Source organism: Brassica oleracea, chromosome C2 (assembly GCF_000695525.1).
Source record: "Brassica oleracea var. oleracea cultivar TO1000 chromosome C2, BOL, whole genome shotgun sequence".
Taxonomy (NCBI): domain Eukaryota; kingdom Viridiplantae; phylum Streptophyta; class Magnoliopsida; order Brassicales; family Brassicaceae; genus Brassica; species Brassica oleracea.
Genome location: NC_027749.1, coordinates 15,832,801 through 15,857,438, shown reverse-complemented (window position 1 = coordinate 15,857,438; position 24,638 = coordinate 15,832,801). Strand labels below are relative to the sequence as shown.

Sequence of the window (24,638 nt, the reverse complement as noted above, 5' to 3'; positions counted from 1 at the left end):
CTCTTAAACCCTTAAACCTACGCCGCCGCCTCCTCCTTCTCCCAAAACAATTTTGCTCTCTCTCGCTGTGTCGAAATTAACACATAAACCCTAATCCCGAGCCCCTTCTGCAACAGGTTTCGATGGCTATTGACGGGAGTTTCAATCTCAAACTCGCGTTGGAGACGTTTTCTGAACGTTGCCCCAAAGTCGCAGCTTTTCCATTTTTCAATTCGATTCTCAGCAAGGTACCTTCTTGTAATTGCTTACTAGCTTGACCCAGAAACATGAATTTGAGTTTGGCTGAAATGTTTCTTTCTTTGTTGTTGTTTAGGGAGAAGAAGTGGTGGATAACGAGGAAGTGATTAATGTTTTGTCTGATGTGTTTCTTCACCCGGAGCTTACGATTCCTTTGGTTCATTACTTCCTTCCCATTATAAGAAGAGTTGTTGATAGAGTGGTGGGTCTTCTCCATCTAGTGGGTGATCTTAGCTCAAGTAGTGACTACTCAGACGATGTGTCAGTCTTGGAAGATGCGTTGAAGGAAGGTGTTAGTGTCATTGATTTTTATGTTCGGCGTGGACAAAGGCTGGAGCTTCATGAGTGTACTTGCTTGGCCTTTAGTCGTGCTCTTCATCTGAACACGTCCTTGCTAGGGTAAGAATATAGAAGATGAGAGTCATTTATGTAAACAAGCAGTAAAGCTAAGATATCTGTTAGAAGTTTACTTTGGTTTTGCTAAAAAGGCTTGACTAGTTTACTAAGAGAAGCTTTTGCTAACTGTGTAGGTCTATTCTGCTTTATTTTAAGAAAGCTCCACCACCATACGAGCGGATTCTTGTGAAAGAAATCATTTCTGAGTCGCAGATGGAGGTAAATGCTTGTTATCTTTTGAGCATCCTATGACATTCTAGTTATTCTTTTCTATTATCTAGTCTTTGGTCGGTTTTGTTGATTTTTTTCTCTCCCCTGAATCAGGCTACTACAGCTGCATACTTGCTTTGTCTTCAAGTATCCTATCGTTTTCTGGTTATTAGACCTGAGGTTTTCTCTAAGTTGTGGGATTGGTCCTGTTACTTGGAGTCCATGAAAAAGCTCTCAGACTGCCCGAGCCAGAGAAGGGATTTTGTGGAAAAGCATCGAGAGGCTGTGTGGTGTGGGATACAGATTCTGTCTGTTGTTTTAAGATGCACTGATAGAATGGCAGGATGTTACGGTTTTGAAGGAGAGGAAGCATTCTCATATTTGCTACGGTAATCCCTTTTAACTCTACTCAAGACTTCTTTATTCAGTTTTGTTTCTGAAGGTTTATTTTCTTTGATGCATTCAGCTGGGAAGAATTTTGTCAGGATATAGAAATAGAAAAGGCTGGATCATACATTCAGTTGCCAACATACAAGGGGTTGAGGTCTTTTCAAGATTTTAGTACCCTTGCACCTGGGATTCACAAGCAACAATCAGCAGGGGTGGGAGAAAGGGAGCCGTTGATGAAGATCCGAAGGCTGGATACCTGGTCGGTTTACTTTATGTTTCTTTTCAATAAATTTCTTCTCTTATGCCACGTGTACCAATGTTAATTTTCTCATTTCGGCTTGATTCCTCCTTCCTCTTGAATTCAGGGATGTCAAATCTTTCGCTGAACCATTTGAAATTCACTCTAGGGTGAAGAAATCATTTGAAATGGTCTCATTGGCTGTTAGTCAAAAACGACCTGTTCTTCTGTACGGTCCCTCGGGCTCTGGAAAGTCTGCCCTGATTAGAAGATTGGCTGATGAGAGTGGTAACCAGGGTATGATACATTTCTAATATCTATCTCATTTTTTTAGTATTTAACTAAATTCAAGGAACTTTCTACTATGCTGGATGAGGAAAAACAACTATCTTGAGATATTGCTGTTCACACTAATTCATTGAGTATTTCCACATTAAAATGAAGCCCTAAACTGAATTCTCACTATATTTTGTTTATTTTTGGTAGTTGTATTTATCCACATGGATGATCAACTTGACGGGAAAACGTTGGTTGGCACTTATGTGTGTACTGATCAACCTGGAGAATTTAAATGGCAGCCTGGCTCACTTACCCAGGTTTGTTGCATGGAATTCAGATGGCACCCTAGTGGTATCTTTCCTCCTACTTTTACGTTAATATTTTTGCTTTTCATCTTGGCAGGCTATTATGAATGGTTTCTGGGTGGTTCTTGAGGACATAGACAAAGCTCCATCAGATGTCCCCCTTGTCTTGTCACCTTTGCTGGGAGGCTCATGCTCATTCGTGACCAGCCATGGAGAGGTAAATACATTCTCTTTGCTGCTCTCTAATTTTGTATGTGGAACACTATTGTAAGGCATATACTTTTTTTATACTACTCTGTTTTAGGTATTTGTGTGTTTTCCTCAAAAATGTTTTAAGTTTCAGTGCTTCTTAACTTTTCGCAGGTGATACAGATAGCAGAGAGTTTCCAACTGTTTTCAACCATATCCACACCCGAATGCAGTGTATCACACATCAGGGAAGGTATATCTTCTAGACATTAATTAGTTTGGGGTTGCATTTGTCGGCCTGATCTGTGCTAGATATATCATTGATGTCTGCGATCTTGCTAAAGTAATGTGTGGTCTAGAGGTGAATTGCGAATTAGGTTAAAGGGTATATTAGTTAGATAATCTACGTGTTGTTATGTTGGCTATTGTTCCCATCTTGAATTGCTAATTTTCCTTTCTTTTAATGTTCTCAACAGTAAATCTTTTATGAGGTCCTGTCGTATTTATATTATCTCGTAGCTTTTGAGCTTATAGAATCCTTTACTTTCCTTGCTGCAATTAAGATTCGTTACAGGAATTGTATCATTTTTTATCTGTTTTTAATGTAGCTGGAAATTCTCTAAGTCCCCTTTGGAGGAGAATTGTTGTTTATCCACCAGATCGTGAAAGCTTGCAAAGTATTGTGGGTGCTCGGTATCAGAACCTGATGCCTATTGCAGAGAAACTTATTGGTAGGTTCCTTCTGTCCATACTCCCCTTGATATGGTTTCTGTACTCACAGTGAAACTTTACTTTTCCATCTTTGCAGAAACTTATGAAAAAGTTAACTCTGCTCTTCGTCCCCAGTTTTCTGGTTCGACAACTGAAAACTCAGCTACATTCAGTTCCCCAAGTAGATTTTCACTGAGGTAAGCATATATCCAAGAGTTTTATTGTTCTTAATAGATTGGCGAACTATTGTTTCTGAATGGTCATCTTTCTCCAGAGATTTGCTCAAGTTGTGTGAACGGGTCCAGGGTCTGCCCTCGTATGACGGTCATGCAATTTCTCAGGAGGTAATATTCTTTGAAGTTTACTTATGCTAGTCCCTTATTCTAGATTTCATTTATTTAAGTGGGCGTTTTGTGCTTTTTCCTCAGGCAGGAGATATATTCTCTGCTTCTTATATGTCAACTCAAAATCGAGTGACAGTAAGTGAAATCGTGGCTAGCGTTTGGAATGTTCCTGTTCCAGAATCTCATCATAAGCCCCCAATTCAGGTATCTTAGTGTTCTTGACAGTGTGTTGCCTTGTTGTATTGAGATTGTTTATTAATTTTCCAATGAACTGCAGGAACTTTCTAAAACTCTTAAAATTGGCAGAGTTTCTCTACCACTTGGCGAAACTGCGGTTAGTTTTTAAGCATCTCCGCTCCTATTGATACAAATATTAAAAAGTCAAAGACTTATTGATCTGTTTTTTTCCCAGTCACATGACCGGTCGAGGTTTGTTGAAACACGCACATCCACACGGTTACTTGAGAAAATAGCCCGATCTGTTAAGTACAACGAGCCAGTTCTCTTAGTAGGAGAAACAGGGACAGGGAAAACTACTCTAGTTCAAAATCTTGCACAGTGGATCGGACAGAAACTCACAGTTTTGGTGTGTTTTAACGTACATTCTTTTATATAGTAATTGTTTCATATAATTTCTGATTACTTTTTTTTTCAGAACTTGAGCCAGCAAAGTGATATAGTTGATCTACTGGGAGGTTTTAAGCCTATTGATGCAAAGCTTATGTGCAAAATGCTGTACAATGAATTCATTGAATTGGGAAGACATTCTCAGATGAAGGTATTTAAAACTTATTTTCTCTTAGAATTCCTTCGGCACTCAATCTTAACCAGATATGTTCAGAATGAGTTTAGTTTTTTGCTGAGTCCTTTTTCGTTTTGGTATCCAGGATAATTCAGACGTTATGACGTGGCTACGAAAAAACTTTAGAGCTAAGAAGTGGGAAACTTTTTTGAGAGGGTTAAAGAAAACTATTGACCATCACGTTAAAGGTGGGGAAGAAAGGTCTAGGTCTGGTAGGAAGAGGAAGAAACCTGAAGTGATTGAGAATTGGGCTTGTCTGTCCAAAAAAGTGGAGAAGATTCATCAACAGATTTGTTCAGGTGGAATGGTTTTTAAATTTGTCGAAGGTGCCTTTGTGACTGCCCTCAGGGAGGGGTATTGGGTTTTACTAGATGAAGTAAACTTAGCACCACCGGAGATATTGGGCAGGCTTACTGGTGTTCTTGAAGGAGTGAGAGGATCACTTTGTTTAGCTGAGAGAGGGGATGTAATGGGCATTCCTAGACATTTGAATTTCCGTTTGTTTGCCTGTATGAATCCAGCCACGGATGCTGGTAAGCGAGACTTGCCGTTCTCCTTCCGTAGCAGATTTACAGAGTATGCTGTGGATGATGAATTGTGTGACGATGACCTGGAGATATTTGTGAGGCGATTCTTAGGTGGACGTGAATCTGACAGTAAGTTAGTGGGCAACATTGTTTGCTTTTACAAAGAAGCTAGAAGATTATCTGAAGAATGCTTGCAGGACGGTGCTAATCAGAAGCCACAGTATAGCTTAAGGTCTCTTTACCGAGCCCTAGAGTATGCGATTAAAGCAGAAGGTATTGGCGGATTTCAGAAAGCATTATATGATGGATTTTCCATGTTTTTCCTCTCCTTATTAGATGCTTCCAGTGCGAAGATCATGAAACCACTTATAGAACTTGTCTCAAAGGAAAGTAGCCGAGCCCAACCACTTCAAAGATACTTGGGAGAATTAAAGGGCAGTTCTGATGAATCTGTCAAGAAATATGTGAAGACGAAGAGCGTGATTGAACACCTTCATCATCTGGCTCATGCCATTTTTGTCAAAAGATATCCTGTTCTCTTACAAGGACCAACATCCAGTGGAAAAACAAGCCTTGTCAAATATCTTGCGGCGTTAAGTGGTAACAAATTTGTTCGGATCAATAATCACGAGCAGACCGATATCCAAGAATATTTGGGTTCCTATATGACTGATTCTTCAGGGAAGCTTGTATTTCATGAAGGAGCGTTGGTGAAGGCAGTCAGGGATGGTCATTGGATTGTCTTAGATGAACTAAATTTGGCCCCATCCGACGTCTTAGAGGCACTAAACAGACTGCTTGATGACAATAGGGAGCTTTTTGTACCTGAGTTGGGTGAAACAATCTCAGCGCATCCTAATTTCATGCTCTTCGCTACACAGAACCCTCCTGCTTCATATGGTGGACGCAAAATACTGTCTCGAGCTTTTCGTAACCGTTTTGTGGAGATTCATGTCGATGAGATTCCAGAAGATGAACTGAGTGAAATTCTCTTTGAGAAGTGTGAGATTGCAAAAAGTCACGCTACGAAGATTGTTGAAGTGATGAAAGACTTGCAGCGCAACAGGCAGAGTAGCAAAGCTTTTGCTGGAAAACATGGATATATAACTCCAAGAGATCTATTCCGGTGGGCAGATCGTTTTAGGACTTATGGAGGTAAATCAAATGAAGAACTCGCCAGAGAAGGGTATTACCTCCTTGCAGAAAGGCTGCGTGATGATAGTGAGAAGCTAGTTGTTCAAGAGGTGTTGGAAAGACATTTCCGGGTCAGTCTTGCAAAGGATGATGTGTACAAAGAGGTAAGTTTTGTTTTCTAGTTTGAAACTTCGTTGCAAACTGTTTTTTGATTATTGAACTCGTTCATTTTAATTTCCTGAAATATGATTATATAGTTGTTCTTCTAACTTCATATATCCAGTTGATGTAGGTGTATCATACCATGAGTTGCCTGTTCTTGATCTTTTGCATTTTTAGAGCCACTAACTTTCATTCTGATAATTTGTGTTTAAAGGAAGCTGCTGGTCTTACTGCACTATTACTAAGTTTTTTTTGTACGTTATTCTGATGTGGATACTGATTTTTTCTGTTCTGTTTTACCTTTTTTTTTGGCCCAGGAGCTTCTTAAGCTGGAACAGCCATTTTCCATGTAATTGCCTTTCCCCTCATTTTTCTTCTATTATTAAATCAATTTGTTTTCGAGCTTGTTAGTTTCATGTCACTGTGAGCTTAATTCTATGGTGTTATTTCAATCTTTTATAGGAAAAACCAAACAGTCACCTGGACTCGAAGTATGTGGAGACTGTTTTTTCTCATTGAACGTTGTTATGAACTGCGTGAGCCTGTTCTTCTTGTTGGTGAAACTGGGGGAGGCAAAACAACAATCTGCCAACTTCTAAGCGAGTATAAGAAGCTAAGGTTGCACATCCTTAACTGTCATCAATACACAGAAACATCTGATTTCCTTGGGGGGTTCTTTCCTGTGAGAGACAGATCCAAATTAGTAAAGGAATTCGAGAATCAAGTCAAACAGTTGAAGCTATCTGAGGCATTGGTACCTTTTAGTCAAGATATTGATCTTTCTGCAGATATTGGTAGTGCTGAAGTGTTGATCAAATCAATAGATGCGATTCTGGAAAAGTACAAAAAGGACTCAGTAATAAGAATGGAGGTCACACCACTGAACATTGATGTACTTCAGAACATGAGGAACAATATGGTGATGTTGTATCAGAAGTGGCGTGCAATTTTTGTGTGGCAAGATGGTCCCCTTGTGGAAGCAATGAGAGCTGGAAATATCTTTCTTGTGGATGAGATATCTTTGGCTGATGATAGTGTTTTAGAAAGACTGAACAGTGTGTTGGAGCCAGGCAGGAAATTGTCGTTAGCTGAGAAAGGTGGTCCTGTCTTGGAGGAAGTTGTAGCTGATGAGAAGTTTTTTGTTCTTGCTACCATGAATCCGGGTGGTGATTATGGAAAGAAGGAATTGTCACCTGCACTTCGTAACCGTTTTACTGAGATATGGGTCCCTCCTATTTCAGAGACTGAGGAGCTCAGAAGTATTGCTTCTTCTGTCCTTAGCAACTCAAAGGAATCTAATATCGTAGATCCCATTATCCACTTCTGGGAATGGTTTAACCAGTTGCAGATTGGAAGAACGCTTACTGTCAGAGATCTCCTCTCTTGGGTTGCGTTTGTCAATGTGATACATGAGAGTGTAGGACCAGCGTATGCTATTCTTCATGGAGCATTTCTCGTGTTACTTGATGGTTTAAGTCTTGGAACTGGTCTGTCTGGGAGAGATGGTAAAGATCTGAGGGAAAAATGCTTCGCTTTCCTCTTACAACAACTCAAGGTTCTCACTAGCGACACACTCCCTTTGGATATTTCAAGAATGGAGCAATATGGCTGGGGTGATACCAAAGCTATTTGTCAAGAAAGCAAGAGTGTTTTGCATGGAGACATGTTTGGCATCGATCCTTTTTACATAAGCAAAGGTGATGAAACTCCTGAAATTGGTGGATTCGAGTTCTTAGCACCAACCACCTGCAGGAATGTGTTGAGAGTATTGCGTGCAATGCAGCTTTCAAAACCAATATTATTGGAAGGTAGCCCTGGTGTTGGAAAAACAAGTCTTATAATGGCGTTGGGTAAATATTCTGGCCACAAGGTTGTGCGCATAAATTTTTCAGAGCAGACTGACATGATGGATTTGCTGGGATCGGATTTACCTGTTGAAAGCGATGAGGACATGAAGTTTGCGTGGTCTGATGGAATTCTCTTGCAGGCTCTAAAGGAAGGCTCCTGGGTTTTGTTAGATGAACTAAATCTTGCCCCACAATCCGTTCTAGAGGGTTTGAATGCCATTTTGGATCATCGTGCTCAAGTTTTCATCCCAGAACTAGGCTGTACCTTTGAATGCCCCCCGACGTTTAGAGTTTTTGCATGTCAGAATCCTTCTTCTCAAGGTGGTGGCAGAAAAGGTCTTCCCAAGTCTTTCCTTAACCGATTCACAAAAGTGTATGTAGACGAGTTAGTTGAAGATGATTACCTCTTCATATGTCGCTCGCTTTACCCTTCTATTCCCAGTCCATTGCTTTCAAAGCTTATTACTCTCAATAGACAGCTACATGATGGTACTATGATAGATAGAAAATTCGGTCACGATGGCTCACCATGGGAGTTCAATCTACGTGATGTGATCAGATCATGTCAATTTGTGCAAGGTAACCTATAATCGTTTTGTTTTTTCATATTAGCATTTCTAGGCAACAGTACTTGCTTAAACTAATTTGAGTTATTTTGTCGTTTCAGGGGGAAAATATGACTTAGAAGTTGAAAGCTTTCTCAATGTTCTGTATGTTCAAAGAATGCGTACCGCGACTGACCGGAAAGTAGTTCTGAGTATCTATAAGGCTATTTTTGATAAAACCCCTTCTATAAATCCGTATCCTCGAGTTCAGCTAAATCCTGGATACTTAGTTGTGGGAACTGCTGCTGTTAAACGAAATTTCACTCAGTCTAATATTTCCAGTGAGCAGTTGAAGATTTTGCCTGAAATCCGTCAGAATCTGGAAGCCGTTGCACATTGCGTGCAGAATAAATGGCTGTGCATCCTAGTTGGACCATCGTCCTCTGGAAAGACTTCAGTGATCAGAATATTAGCTCAGTTAACAGGATTCCCGCTTAATGAATTAAATCTTTCATCTGCGACTGACAGCTCTGATCTTCTCGGTTGTTTTGAGCAGTACAATGCATTCCGTAATTTCAGGATGGTGGTCGCTCGAGTTCAGCATCTTGTTGACGAGTATAGCAGTTTGTTGTCACAGTCTTCCCAGGTGACCCTTTTGAGCAAGAGCAAAAGCCTAGTGTCCAGCTGGCTTTCCTTTTTATACAAGATTGATTCGTGCCTCTTGGAAAACCCTTCATCCTTCTTGAACGACGCTGACTCGCTCTCCAAACTAACTGAGATCGTAGAATATATGAGTAAGGTCTTGGGGGAAGGTTTTTTGCCCGTTAGTTGGTCAAAAAGGAGTCTGGACCAAATCACGAAGACAATAGTGAAGCTGCAATCTGATGAGAAAAAACAATCAACGAAATTTGAATGGGTGACTGGAATGCTGATAAAGGCAATAGAAAATGGAGAGTGGGTTGTTCTTGAAAATGCAAATCTCTGTAATCCCACGGTAATATAATCTCCCTTTATTAGTTAATAATTTCCCTTGTATCTAATTGCCATCTTCAACATAAATTTCAGGTACTTGATAGGATCAACTCTTTGGTGGAACCTTGTGGATCAATCACTATAAATGAATGTGGGGTTATAGATGGCGAACCTGTTACTGTTACTCCACACCCTAACTTTCGTTTGTTTCTGTCCGTTAATCCCAAGTTTGGGGAGGTGTCAAGAGCAATGCGGAATAGAGGCGTTGAGGTATTTATGATGGCCCCACACTGGCAGCTCAATGAGGAAGCCTCTAACAGTGATGAACTTGTGCTGAGAGGTGTGGAAAGGTTTCTTGCTCTATCAGGTATTCCGGGTGATAAGCTGGTTGCTTCCATGGCCAAAGCACATGTTCATGCATGGCGCAATGGTCAAACCATTGGTGTACGGATAACTTATCTTGAGCTTGAACAGTGGGTTCACGTCTTCCAACTGCTGCTCATGAATGGTAACCAACTCCTGTGGAGCTTACAGCTAAGTTGGGAGCACATCTATCTCTCTTCCCTTGGAGTAACTGATGGAAAAGATGTTGTTGATCTTGGGCGTGATACGTATTTGTCAGATACTGAATCATTTATGGGTGGGAATATGTGCCTGTCTGGGGGATGGCCAAAGCCTTTCAATTTGAGAGACTTGATGTGGTACTCAAGAGAAAAAACTGTCAGGCAGAATTGCATGTATCTGGAGTTTCTAGGAGCTCAATACGCATCACATCAGACTGAAATAACCTACAATGTCAAGTTGACAGATAGGGATTTGGCCGCTGGGGAACGGAGAATAATTTATACTGCCGATTCTTGGACGCTAAATAAAATCTTGTTTCCTAAAGCCTTAATTGGGTCAACCCGTGCCGCAGATACAAGAAAAATTGACCATGATTCGGCTTCAAAGAAGCTATTGTATGCTGCCAACTGGACAATGGAACAGGCAACCGAAGAGGACATTCAACTCTATCTGGTGTGGATTAGTTGGTTTGGTTCCAGGCTGCAACAATACTGCCCCTTTTTCCTGTGTTTTCTCAATATGTTGAAAGATGAGTTGCAGCATCCAATCTGGAGTCATATATCCAGATGTCGAAAAAACCTGAAATCCCTCTGCAAAGTTGATCCAGATGCTGTTCCAATCCCGATGATGTCCTCCAAGTTGATTGACATAGCAGCAGCGGATGAACAGTCAAAGCCCCTTAGTAAAACCCTCTTTGAGTCTCTAAGCTCTGTTGGCGTTCTTCGGCTTTCCTCTCAGCAGTGGCTTGCAGAAAATAACTACAACCACACCGATGTATCCTCTTTTATTCGCTTTCTGGATTCCCTTCGCGTTTTGGAGAAGAAAATTCTTTGCGAAATTGTTGGATCACCTGCTTTCTCTGTGTTGATTCAGTTGTACACTGAAGTTATTGAAAAACATTCATTCTTCTGGTCTGATCTGGTCTCGTCTTCAGATGAGTGTAAACTGTTTTCCTTCTGGTCACTAATAAAGGCTGTCAAAAAGTTGGAGAATTCTTTTCCAGAAGAAGTTCATGTGGTTTTGGTATGCCAACCTTTAAGTTATCCATTAGCTTTTTGTCTTCAAAGTATTATACTGGTTGCTCAATAATGTTGGCTGTCTTCTGTAGGAGGAAAGCAAAAATATTAACAATATAGCTTTGCATGGTGAGCCAGAGAAGTCTTTACTATGGGCATATGGTGGCCATCCTTCCTTGCCGGTTTCTGCAGAGTTGTACCTTAAGCAGCAGAAGTTTCTACAGCTCTGCAGCACGATTTGGCCATTAAAATCAGAATCAGATGGACAAGGTTGGATATCTGAAATGTTTGATACACCTTTGATGGTTCTGTTAAAGAAATTAAACTTTCTTCTGACATTTGTTTGGTGTTGGCAGGAAATGATCATCTTACCAAAGCCATTGCATTTTCTGGCCCTGAGTTATGTTTGCTTGCCTTGGAAGGTAATTATTCTTAATTAATATTTGCTCATCCATGTTTCAATTAACATGTCTCAAATACAAGGAGATTGTAATGTTCATGAAACATTGCTGAGCACTATCTGTAATTTTGCTCTTCAAGCATGGGATAATTGATTGCTGTGGCTTAACGTAGAAATATATGAAGTTGATGCATCTACTGTATAGAATATTTAGAAATTAAACTACGCCAAGAGAATGTTATGAGTACCTATCAGAGAACTGCGGTGAAATATGCTAAATGTTTCTTAATGATATCAATGCGTGAATGATATCAGTGCCTTTTATATTTGATTGTTTGATATCCTTTTGGGATATTTACCATTTTTTTTGCAAAGACCACTTCTGTGATCAAACTAGCTTAATTTGTTTAAGGGAAACATAGGCTGAAATGTAACTTACTCCGTCAGTTGAGAGTATTGTAGCTGTGTTTAACGTTGTTGTATTTTCCTGTTTTTTCCTTCCAAAATATACAGGTCTTTGCATTTCATCTTACATTGCCGACAAGGATGATGCAGCTGCTGTTCAGCTGGATGAGATTAACCAGGTTTTCTTTCTTTATTCTACCATGTGTATTCAGATGTCTCTATCTCCTCTCATAGTTGACCATTATTGACCAGATGTTTTTGGAGAGGATGGAACTAGAGAAGAAGAGACTGCAGGATAGAATGGTTTTCAGTGAGAATGATAATATTGAAAATAGATCTGCGGCATGCTGTATTTTCCGTCCAGAGATTGTGGCTACAGGGTTTGGCTTTAGCAGTTGGATGGAGATAAGTTCTATTGCCAGAAGTGAAAGTAGTTCGTTAGATGTAGACTTACTTGCTGTACTTCAGCACCTCTTGGTGGCACGATCTACTGAACATAAGGTTAGTGAATATTTGAATTAAAATGTCCCTGTGGTACACAACTCTTTGTAAATCCATGGTTAACCTGTTTACTTCTCCAAAACTTACTTTCCTGAGTTGCAGGATCTTTTGGATGTTCGTAATCTGCTTAAACCTGCTCTAGAGTATTCCTTATCCTCAACAAGACCTCCACAGACTCTTGTAGCTCATCAAAAACTACTTTGGGCAATTGATGCCCGTGCCTCTATCCTCCAAGGTAAATAAAGTCGGATATTCAATTACTTTTGTCTACTATAGTAATCTGGTTGCTTATATTTGGCTTTGTTGCAGTGGACACCAAAATTGCTGGTTTTGTTCTCGAAATGTGGTACTGGTGGCATTCTGTTTTGTGGAAAAATTGTCAAATCGGTCTCATGGTAACCAAAATTAAATGCCTTTTGTTCAGTCGTTATCTTGATTGCGCAGTATGTAACATATTTTTTCCATCTCATTCATGTTCACAGGGCCTACAGAGTATCTCAGAGATCGGTAACTGTCGGGTTATGTCGCCTTCTATGCTGATTCATCCTGTGAAAGCAGCTACCATTGATCATATTCTGTAAGTGATGTAACTCCACTATGAGAAATCTTAACATTTGGTGTCGTAGCTAACATATTCCATACTTTTCCTTGAAGTTTGGTATACCTAACATTCATTTGCGAGAACTGTTGATGCATTGTACTGTGATTGCAATGCTTACCCCAGGATAATACACATTCAATGTTGTATGATGAAAACTATGGTTCCATTAACAGAAAGTAAAAGCTTTTTTATTTATGTTTGTGCAGGGATACTGCTTTTGCTGTTAAGGACTATCCTGTTCAATCGATGAAATTTCTTTCTGCTTCACGAGTTCTATGGAAAAGCTCACAATCCTATCAAGAGATGCCTGGTTCTTTACTGTCAATAGCGCGTTCCCTTTTTCAACAGGTTTAGAGTCGTGATATGCTTTAATAATATCATCTGTTTCTTTTCACACTGATTTTTATCATGATTTCAATCTGTGTAGATGGTGTATACGCACCAAAAGTCATATGAGCCTGAAGTGTATGCCGATATTAAGTCTGCATTTGATGCGGTTGAGAAGAAACAGACCGAGGTATAGTTCCAAAAATTATTTTTTATTCATTCTTCCTTTCCTCATTCCTGTAAAACATATTGGAATCTTCTTAAAAGTTTAGAATCTTTGTGGAGAATAGCTACACTCCAAGTTTACGCGTCTCTTCTCGTTTATGTAGATGGATGGCATTAAGTCTCTCATTTCACTAATCAGCTTATCAAGCCATCAGAAAATGAAATCTGTTACTCGCTCATTTGTCGAACCATTGGCGAAACATCTTTATTTGGAGTGCTCATCAAATGGTAGTGTATATAGTTTTTATATATAAGCTGTATCTGCAAGGTAAACCTTCTTAGACGTGTGTAATTGTTCTTACAGTTTTTTTCCTAACTTTTGTAGAGTTCTACTCCAATCTTGGTCTGGCATGGATTTATCTTGGAGGAATGCGCTTCAATCTTTTGAATAGCTTGAATGTTATAGATCCAGCCTTGAAGATCACTTGTAAGCTGGCAGAAGTAGAAGAAAAAATTTCATCGCTGAAGCTAAACATAGAGGTGGTTGCTCTTTGCTTGGTTTAGGTCACAACAGCAGTTACATATTGTCTTTGATTGTTTTTATTGACCTATATCAATGCGTTAACACAGGTGCGGGAAGAATGTGAGTATCTATCTGGATTGCTTTACACTGGTGACAGTGACGAAAGAACTGAATGTAGATTATCTAAGCTTAAAACTGAGCGTAAAAAGTTGCGAAGAAAGGTATGTAACATACGCTGTAGCATTCCCCCTTATTGGCTTCGTGTTTTTTATATGACCTATCCCACCTCCCGACTGTTCACTTGTTGTTTCTTTTGTTTTCCTTCTGAAACAGGTTATTTTTCGCTCTGATTCTAATAAGTACCAGAATTTAAGAAGAGCGCTGGATGAGTTTGCGGGATTTCTCACACGTCCAATAAGTCTGGTTAAGGATATTGACAAGCTTGACTGGAACCAGGTTGTTGAGCAAGTTTTCAACTGGCAGGAGACAGCAACATCGTTTATTGATCGGTTGTCCAGTGACTATTCCGAATATGTTGATATAACTCAGCCAATACAAGTTTCGGTATACGAGATGAAATTGGGTTTATCACTCTTTGTCTCTGGTACTCTCTTGGGAAAAATTCTCAACAGATTTGACGTAGACATGGTTGACTCAGTCATGGTACATAACCTTCTGTCAAAAATGTTTGTACATTTCATTTCGTGCACAAAATAATAATGAGTTATGATCCTTGCAGGAATCAATCTATGCCTTAATGAGATTTCCAAGGGGCTCCTCCTTGGCTTCAGCTACCTACATCGAGAGCTTGCCACCGCTGCACCTTTCTCATGATGCAGATTCTCGTGTTAAGTCCTTAGGTTTGGATGTTGGCTTGCTGCACAAACTGATCTCTGTTTCAAGTGCACACGATACGAGAAAAGTAATGTTTCTTATGATTCCTTGAGTTTATATTATGATTTTCTTTCACATAATGAAAAGGATTATCAGTCTTTTGAAAGTTACTTATGTATATATTATGTTTTATTTGATTACTGTAGGTCTCCGAGTTGCAATTCAAAACTGCTCTATATAAAAATATGCATGCTCGTGTTTCGCACTTTGTTGCAAACACTGGGCTTATGGATAAAGCTTCTTTTGAGGTAAAGTATTTGCCAGTTGTATGCATGTGAATATGGAAATTTGTTATCTAACGTTCTAAGAACTCCATCTGCAGATATTGGATAGCATATATTTTGAATTGGCGAGAAATTGGATGGAGATGAAGTTTCAAGTGAGAACAAAGGCTGACGCTCTTTCTGGGCTGTACAAATTTCGTTCCCGTGACTTCAAAATTGAGAGTGTCATGAAAGTAGATATATCTGCCCTTGGCAAGTACTTCCCAGAAGATAGTTTTTGGCAAGAGTATCTGGCTGATGATGATATGAATCTTATGGTAAACCTTTCATTCTTAACGCATTACTGGAACTTGTAAATTCTCTTGTTTATCACTTTTGATTTTTCTTTTGTTCCCCACAGACGCAAACTGACCAGGGTGACGAAAATTTGGAGGATGATTGGGACTTGATACAGGAGCATGTAGATAATATATATAGCACACATAATGAGTTATTTGGTTTCTCTGACCTCTCTGAAAAGGTATATAGCCAACAAGCTTTTCTATTTAAAATCTTTAATTGCTGCATAAGTACTAGTCGCAATTCCTTTGTATCTAACAAGACAATACATTATATTAAGACTGGAAGATGTATTACTGATAGTCGAAGGCTGGATTCATTCACTGATTCCTATGAACTGGGAGTCAATATGATCAAAGGTGACCATCTGACACCATTTCTCGCTGTTGTTTGTTTAATTTGGATGATTTATTATACTAATTATATTACTGGATTATCTCTTGATTCCGATAGGGCTGAAGGGTCTATTTACATCAAACTTGGATGCAAAACTTGTTCCAGAACACCTGCTTCGTCTTTGCATGGAATACAAAAAGACCTTCACTTCAAACGATCTGTCTTCCAGTAAATACAACTTCTACAAGGTCTGCTAGCTTTTTGCTTGCTAAAGAAGTTCTCTTATTTATGTTACTTCTGCCTGGGTTCTGACAGTATCTTTTATAGGACTTTGATGGTCCTGAGCTGGGGAAAATGGTCAAGTTTCTCACTCCTCTTCAATTGAGAATTTATTCTCTATTGCAAGAACAAGAGGACCATCCTGGTCTTCAGAAACTTTCTGATATCCTTCGAATGCTCATGGATATTCCTTCAAGGACTCCGCTGGCAAAGGTATACATATACTCAAACTGGTTCTGGTAGCTTATACCCATGGAACCTCCTTTCCTTCACTTTGATGTTTTAATGATTCATCATAACCATTACTTTCCTGTTTGCCGTTGTTTGCGAAGGCTCTTCCAGGATTGCAATTTCTGATTTGCAAGGTCCAGAAGTTACAGGAAGAGGGATGTAAACTGCCCATCTCTGGTATGGATTTAATCGTTTCTCTCTTTAGTAATACCATTTGTTTCTTCTATTATTTACTCTATTTATCGAGTGTCACATTGTGTTTTTGTGTCCTATAGATCTTTTGGAGCCAATTATTTCCCTCGCAAGCTCTTGGCAGAAGTTAGAATTTGAGTGCTGGCCTACATTGCTTGATGAGGTTCAGGATCAGTTTGAACTAAGCGCAAGGAAGGTAGGACTAGTTAGAAAATTTTGTAGTCATGAACAATAGCACTGTTATGGGTAACACTTTTTTTTTTCTCGTTGCAGTTGTGGCTTCCTTTGTTTTCAGTTCTCTTCCAGAAGGATTGTGTGGAATTTTCAGAACATGAAAATGAGTCTATTTCACAAAGGTGTGCACCAAACGAATATTGTAGTGCTTACATATGTATTCTTGCAAATTCGGTCATCTAATAGATCTTTTATCGCAGTTTGGTGGAGTTCATTGAAACGTCAAATATTGGTGAATTTAGGAGACGTCTTGAGCTTCTCCTTTCCTTCCTTCTTCATTTAAGTATGGGTAGCTCGTTGGGAATATATTCAAGGTCAGCTGCGTATGATATACCACCTAGTTTTTATATTCATCTGCTTTAATCTTGAAGGATTTAAATTGGGTTGCAGCGTTATTTCTTTCGGCCATCACTGTTGGTTGCACATCCATTGTTTACAGTTGACTTCTAAGTTTTAACATGACTGTATTTTCCGTACTGGCTGTCTTTTTGCCTTAACTCATACTTTTTCTTTAACAGTGATTCACACAAGAGGAAGGTTGAAATTTGCTACAATATTTTTGGATTCTATATTCAGTTTCTACCAGTGTAAGCTCCTTTATTATTCTGTCTTGAGTTTTATCAGTTCAAAATTGTTTGGCCAGGGTAATGTTCTTAATTCAAATTTGTTTATCAGTGTTATGGAGCAGTTAGATTTGAATAGAAAAAATGTTGAAGCTCAGTTAAAGGACCATCTAAAACTTTGTCGGTGGGAGAGGCCAGATAATCATCTGCTCAATCATACCATTAAAAACACCAGGCAGAAGGTCAAGAAGCTGATACAGGATTTTACTGTAAGTAATTGATAACTCTTCTTTTTCATTTTCTGGGGGTTATTATATAGATAATTTTTGCTTTCTATGAGTTAAAATTGCGGAGCCTTATCTAAGAGATTTTTAAATGGCTTCTTGTTTTTGAGCAGAACACACTGCAGCGCCCTGTAATGCTTGACAGGCCAAACCCAGCAAAGGAAAGAGTGCAATTTCTCCCTCTACTAGGTCCAGATCTAATAAATGGTGCCTCGAACATGAGGATCGAGGTTCTAGTCAGTAATTTAGATGCAGAACAATTGAATGACAGGTATACATGTGTACCTTGTGACCTTCTTCATTTCTAGAAATTTACGGAAGCTGAACTCTCCATTATGTAAACTCTTCGTGGTAGGTTTTCCTGGTATGCTGTTTGGAGGAATAAGTTGAAGGAGTCGGTAGGACGCTTCCACCAAGAAATGCATTTTAAAGAATTGCTGACGGGTGAAGGTTTGTTTGTACACTTGCTCCATTCACTCAGGGTTCTATATGATCTATTTTTGTTTTGGCCTTTGCAGAGTCTGCATATTCTTAAATTTGCATTATATCTTTACAGATCATCAGTACCCTTCCCCTGTCTATCAGGGTGATTGGAAAATTTTGTGGAGTACAGTTTCTAAGATTGGTGAGAAGATAGCTAGCTGTTCAGATCTATGGAGAAACAGTGATAGAGATGTTGCAAAAAAGAGGGCCTTGCCTGACCTTCTCAAGTCATTGGAGCAATGTGGTTTGCAGAAACACAAGTTTGAAAATATAGAGGTAAGAACTTTTGTTTGTTGCGTCTGTTTATGTACTTCCGAGACATGATCCATCATACTGATTAACTAATTCTATGGTGATTTAGATGTCAAATCACTTTAAAGGGTTGCTTTACCAGCCAGCATACGATCCAAATCATCTGTTGCTGCCAACACATACCAAAGGTAGCGTACATACTTCCAGGGTTGTCGAAGACCAAAACAAGGAAAGTTCACTGGCTGAGTGGAGAGCGGCGAATGAATTTTACTTTAAGAGCTTGGCTTCAGTGCAACTCATGTTAAATATTGAACGAAAACATTCAGATATTACAGCCGAGCAGGTAGGCTTTCCAAAGCTTATAATTTATACCCGAGTTTCTTTGAATCCCATTTTAACCAGTTGTTTCGAATTTTTATTGTCCTTGCACTAAATTTCCTATGTTAACAGGTCAAGCGCTCAATCTCATTTCTCAACCATCTTGTGGAAATACAACGGCAGCAAAGGAAAACTGCTTACGGTTTTGCTGAACTTCTAAACTGCCTTCGCCATCGTGTTTTACCCTTAGCAAAATTACTTGGAGATTCAATTGAGGAGGACAGAAAGGATGATTCTTTGTTGAGTTTTCCCCAAAATCAACATGCTATATTCAATTGCATGTGGCTACAAAAGGTATTTCAGCTACTAACTTGAATGATGTGCACTGAACCCCTGTTGCAACAACACTTGGTTAATTTGTTACTTTTCGTGATATGGCAGCAACTATTTGATAACATTAGTGCAATGCTTCCGGAGGAATTGGCGTTGCTGAGAACAATTGGAAGTACACACTTGGACTCCTGTCAAAGTGTTAAAACTTCATCACATAGTTTGCTCAGCTTAATAGAAAAGCTAATTCCCATCGCTCAAAATTCTAAGGTCCAGAATCCTCGGGCTTCTTTTCAATCTCTCTTGTCTGTTCTTTCTTGCAATAGTCTGAAGATGTGTTTTTATATCAGGCTTCACTGGATAGGCTTCTACTTGATTCCAACGGTTTTATCAGTACGCCAAGTAGCTGTCTTAATCAGTTTGTCACACAGCATATGGTTAAGCTGCTATGCCATAACTTTGATCAGCTTACGGACCTAGAAAATCAAATTTCGGCTTTCTGTGAAGACAATGAGAAAACCTATGCTACAGACGTTCTTCTTAGTCATTTTTCCCCCTTCTTTAAAGAGGTATCCTATTTTTTTCAACCTTTGTGGATTCTAGTCTAGCATATAGATTGTGTTTAGGTTCTAGAGTCGGATTCACGAAATGAATTTAATGCAGGGGAAATTGCTGGCTGAAAATCTGAACTGTTTACTTGAAACGGGAGACCAATCAAATGGAATGGAATCCAAGGAACAAGCTGCTTTTGAAGCAAATTTGGCAAATGCATTTGCAAATGTTAAGGATGTGATTGGAAAGCTTTGCTCTTATAAAGACGGAAGTGTATCTCAAGAAGAGGAAGGGAATATTCTTATGTGGGATGGTCTGTTTAAGAAGGCAGAAAATGACCTGAGCCTTGATAGCCTATGCAAACTGCTGTCAGAAACATTTGGTTCCATTGTAAGTCAGATTATTTTTTGAACAACCGGATGCTATTTTTCTTTCTTTATATTAAATGTGGCTATTATTTTCGCAGGAAAAACTATTGAATTCATCGGGCGTCTTCTCAGCTTGTGTTGGAGACCAGTTGAAGCAACTTCAAGCATTTTTGGATCTGTTATTGAACTTTGGCGATTCTTACCTCCAAGAGTTTTTGGCGATAAGTAAAAGGGTATATTTTTATCGTTTGCTGTTCTTTCGTAGGCATTCAGGGCAATAGTTGTACTCGTTTGGGCTATGAGCTAATTCAATATTTTGTTACCTTTTGAACTTTTGGTTTGTAGGTGTCACTGATAACCCATGTCCTTGCAACCGTTCTGTCCGATCTATTTACAAAAGGGTTTGGCATCTCTAAAACCGATGAAGATGATGACTCTAAAGCTGAAAAATCAGAAGCTGCAGAAGGCACTGGAATGGGAGATGGCGTGGGAGCAAAAGATGTAAGTGACCAAATCGAAGATGAAGATCAACTGCGTGGCACAGATAAGAAGGTATACATCGCCTTTTCATTCAAGAATTTTGCATGGGAATTTTTCACCAATTTTGATTTTCTTCTATTGTCTCTGCAGGAAGAAGAAGAGAAAGAGCAAGATACTCCGGACGATGTGCTGGATAAGAATAAAGGCATTGAGATGACCGACGAATTTGAGGGAAAAGAATATAGTCTTAGTGAAGATTCGGAAGAAGACAAGGAGGACGAGGAAAGCGGGGATGAGCAGTTGGACTCTAAAATGGGAGATGCGGGTTCTGATGCTGAAAAAGCTGATGAAAAAGCTGATGAAGATGAGGAGGCAGGAAACAAGAATGAGAAGAATGAATCTGGACCATCTATTGCTGACAAGGACACAAGTTCAAGGGAGCTACGAGCGAAGGATGATGATGATGTTGACACTGCCGATGAGCCTGAGTCGTCCAATACTTCAGACAAACCGGAAGAAGGAAACGATGAGAATGTGGATCAGGATAATTGTGGTGACCCAGAAAATTTAGAAGATGAAATCAAGAACCAAGAAGCACTTACAGATACATCTGGACCAACTCCTGAGATGGGCAATGAACAGACTGATGATGCCATGGAGATTGACGAAACAGATGAGGTTGAAAAGGAAGATGAGCAGGAAGAACCTTGTCCGGAAGATCAAAAGCATCCTGAAGAAGGTGAAAATGACCAAGAGACGCAAGAGCCTGCTGAGGAAACAATGGAGGCTGGGACTGAAGATGTATCTGAATCACCCCAAAAAGAGGAACCTGGAAATGATCTTGAACAGAAATCTGAAACGGAACCGATAGAGGGAAAAGAAGACATGAAGCCGAACGTCTGTGATGATAATATTTCTGGTGTGGACGCTGGTTCACTCAATCCTCATGGCTCTAACGGATTGGGGGCAGGAAGTACAACACCACAAGAAAATTTGGCAGCTACTAATGTTTCGGATGAACTCACAGATTCAATGGATCCGCCTTCGGGTAGTAATACTGAGATGAACCTCACGATGGCCAGTGGTGAGACGTTAACAGACAACATACCAAAGATAGAAGTTCCTCAGAGCCAGTCTACATCTCAGCAAACCAAGGTGAATCCTTATAGGAACGTTGGTGATGCATTGAAGGAGTGGAAAGAAAGAATTAAGGTTTCCTCAGACCTTGGAGAAAAGCAAGAAGCCGAAAATGAGATGGAAGACCCTGATGCCGGTGAATATGGATTTGCTTCTCAGTTTGATGAAGGAACTTCCCAAGCTCTAGGACCTGCGTTGCCTGAGCAAGTGAACACAGATATGAGAGAGGGGGAATCCGAGGACGAAAAACTCGCAGGTAATCAAGATGAAGCCTCCCCGATGGATATTGATGATGCGAACCCCGAAAACAAACCTGCTGTTCAGTCCAAACCGTCTATCATGAATAGCACCGCTGAACCAGTCCAAGAACCAGATACAGACAGGACCCTCCAAGAGAACTCGCCTATCCAGAATGTTGGTGATGGTAACAGCAGGATGGACTCTATGGTCTCTGTTGACAATACGTTCTTGGGCGAAGATGCATGTAGTCCTGACTGGATGCAGGTGGCCGATAAGGACACGGAAAGCAATCACGACAATGAAGAAGATCCTGATGCCAGAAGTAATGCAGTTATTCTTTGGAGGAGATGTGAGTTGCTTACTACGAAACCGTCTCAGGAGCTGGCTGAGCAGCTGCGTCTTATCTTGGAACCGACACTTGCTAGCAAACTCAGTGGTGATTACAGAACGGGTAAAAGGATCAACATGAAAAAGGTTATTCCATACATAGCAAGTCACTATAGGAAAGATAAAATCTGGTTGAGGAGGACAAAGCCAAACAAGCGTGACTACCAGGTTGTTATTGCTGTGGATGATTCACGCAGTATGTCGGAAAGCGGATGTGGTGACTTTGCTATTAGAGCTTTGGCAACTGTGTGCCGAGCAATGTCACAGCTTGAGATGGGAAGTTTGGCGGTTGCAAGTTTCGGAAAGAAAGGAAGCATAAAGATGTTACATGACTTTGGAGAGTCATTCACCACAGAATCTGGTATCAAGATGATCTCAGGCTTAACGTTTAAACAAGAAAATCTCATAGAAGATGAGCCAATCTTCAATCTGCTGAGAAACATGAATGAAATGCTAGAGAGTCTGGCCAGCACAAGACGGCAGTCTTCAGGCAGCAACCCACTTCAACAACTTGTGCTAATCATCGGTGATGGCAAGTTCCATGAGCGAGAGAAGTTGAAACGATCTGTGAGAAAGTTTCTCCAGCAGAAGCGTATGGTGGTGTATCTACTTCTCGATAACGCTGAACAGTCTGTCCTAGATCTGAAGGTATGTCCAATTCTTTCCTATCTATGGCTTAAATATGAGAATGAAACTAGTTGGCGTGAATCTAAAAACTGTTCTTTTGTTATTATGTAAACAGGAGTTTGTGCAAACAGAGAAAACTCTACAGCAAATGACATATATGGATTCATTCCCCTTCCCATACTACATTGTGCTGAGAGACATCGAAGCCTTACCTAGAACACTTGGTGACGTCCTGAGACAGGTAACATATTCTGTCTTTTGTCTGGGAAAATACAAAAACACTGTCAAGTACTTGAAATGTAATAAAACGTCCACTTTTTAATTTGTGTTTTTTTTTTTTTGCAGTGGTTTGAACTGATGCAAAGCTCGCGGGATTGAACTTTTGTTGGATGAGAGGGGTCGAGGGCTGAAATTTTGTTCGACTGGTGTGTTTGACTTTGCTTCTAGAGTGTTACAAACCCTATACATTATCATATAGAACGACCGTGATTATTCACATGAGAACCACGGAGCAGTTTTTATCTTTATTATTTATATATGGGAAAATCCCTCTTCTCTTCTCTTTCGAGTGCCCAACTTCAATCGCTACTTCTCCTAAAGTGTACACTTTCACATGCATACTGAAACAATATGTAGAAGCGAGATGTTAAAGTATCATTACAAACTGATAAAGCACAAGAAAATGGCTGAAAACATAGTTAAGAAAATTAAGTATGACGTCAAATTGACTGACATGCATTACAAACCTCAAAGAACGCAAAACTAGCCCTTCAAGATTATGCACAACAAGCCTTTTCAAGGTTATGAACAAGGCAAAGCACTACATCAAAAAGTTTTTTTTTAAGTTTGCTGATTAAAGACTAATACTATGCAAAAGAAAAGAACCATTAAGTTGATAGCAAAGAAAATTATGATTTGGTTACAGCGAATCCGACATTTTGGTTCATAAATTTAACATCTAATACATATGCTATGTTCATATATTAAGTCGTCATATCTTTTACATAAAGAGTGAACCCACAATGAAATGCATTGAATGGAAACACACAAATCATCCAATAGTTATTTACATACATATGTTTTCAACAATCCTTTTCCCTCCTGCCGTTTTTATCAACTCTTTTTTTTTATTTCTTTTGACCCCCAGCAACTACTTTGCCACATGCATTACTTATGGGCCCTTAATCACTTCTTTTTGGGTCATCGGCCCTTAATCATTAATATGACTCTGCGTAATACTTTCCGTCATTCTTGAGTTGAAAAGTTGATCTTCTTTGAAATTAATTTAGTTACAAACCTCAAAGAACGCAAAACTAGCCCTTCAAGATTATGCACAACAAGCCTTTACAAGGTTATGAACAAGGCAAAGCTATTAGCACTACATCAAAAAGTGATTTTTTTTTTAAAGTTTGCTGATTAAAGACTAATACTATGCAAAAGAAGAGAAAAGAGAATGACCATTAAGCTGGTGATTTGACCAAACAAGAGGGGTATAAGTTGATAGCAAAGAAAATTATGAGTCTTCTTTGGAAACTTAGTGACACTATGGTCTATGGGGATTGATTATTCTACAAGTTTCCACTTTTTTTTGTTAGAAGCATGGGATTGGGGATTGTGTTGCACGTTGTTGAAAAGGAAATGTTCAGCCGCGAGTGTTCACATCCACTCCTCGCTTTCATTTTTGAATTAAGGTTTGCGTGATCATTTTTTCTAATTCTTGATTCTGCAATCTTTGACTAAATTATACTAATTATACATATACATTATTTACTAGATTTCGAGTTATCTTTTTAAAAATGGAATCTCGATGTATCTAATGGTATCGATTGACAAGAATGATCCGCTAGATTTCTTTTTAGTTATCATTAGATTTGTCCATTTTATAAACTATATAAGATTTATTGATGTTGTATCCTAGTATAACATAATTCGGATATTTAGTATCTTCTTCAAATGTTTTTTGGTTGTTCATCGAAGTTGCCAGGTAGAATTCTCACACTTAATAAATTATTGAACAATTTTTAAAAGTGAGACGAGAAGAAAACGATTATGCTGATAATATATATACATATATATGACATATCAATGGAACGCTAAA

The 24,638-nt window shown here is 39.3% G+C and overlaps 1 protein-coding gene across 1 annotated transcript; it reads left to right on the top strand.

Moving 5' to 3' along the window:
• Positions 1-23,102, top strand: LOC106324655 (midasin). Its single transcript, XM_013762609.1, has 60 exons — positions 1-227; positions 314-636; positions 768-852; positions 958-1,232; positions 1,310-1,492; positions 1,599-1,768; positions 1,958-2,067; positions 2,153-2,272; positions 2,419-2,497; positions 2,853-2,975; positions 3,053-3,152; positions 3,230-3,299; positions 3,384-3,503; positions 3,577-3,633; positions 3,712-3,885; positions 3,955-4,077; positions 4,187-5,926; positions 6,242-6,273; positions 6,387-8,350; positions 8,439-9,310; positions 9,382-10,875; positions 10,961-11,138; positions 11,225-11,290; positions 11,782-11,852; positions 11,926-12,174; positions 12,277-12,409; positions 12,484-12,569; positions 12,657-12,751; positions 12,982-13,123; positions 13,203-13,292; positions 13,432-13,555; positions 13,653-13,807; positions 13,898-14,011; positions 14,124-14,453; positions 14,530-14,712; positions 14,831-14,932; positions 15,007-15,225; positions 15,309-15,428; positions 15,528-15,606; positions 15,701-15,831; positions 15,911-16,075; positions 16,195-16,270; positions 16,369-16,481; positions 16,559-16,641; positions 16,720-16,833; positions 17,038-17,106; positions 17,195-17,351; positions 17,480-17,637; positions 17,722-17,816; positions 17,923-18,125; positions 18,211-18,444; positions 18,552-18,773; positions 18,861-19,019; positions 19,100-19,318; positions 19,413-19,691; positions 19,768-19,902; positions 20,015-20,221; positions 20,300-22,561; positions 22,656-22,781; positions 22,886-23,102. Exons 1-60 carry the CDS (start codon positions 123-125, stop codon positions 22,916-22,918), a joined length of 16,095 nt encoding a protein of 5,364 aa, XP_013618063.1. The 5' UTR covers positions 1-122; the 3' UTR covers positions 22,919-23,102.
• The last annotated feature ends 1,536 nt before the right edge of the window (positions 23,103-24,638 follow it).

What these genes read in the sequence shown, in the direction of transcription:
- LOC106324655 (XM_013762609.1), top strand. Translation starts at nt 123, where the DNA reads ATGGCTATTGACGGGAGTTTCAATCTCAAACTCGCGTTGGAGACGTTT. An exon ending in GCTACCATTGATCATATTCT is followed by an intron (nt 12,752 to 12,981) that starts GTAAGTGATGTA and finishes ATGTTTGTGCAG; the next exon opens with GGATACTGCTTTTGCTGTTA. An exon ending in CCATCGCTCAAAATTCTAAG is followed by an intron (nt 19,020 to 19,099) that starts GTCCAGAATCCT and finishes TTTTTATATCAG; the next exon opens with GCTTCACTGGATAGGCTTCT.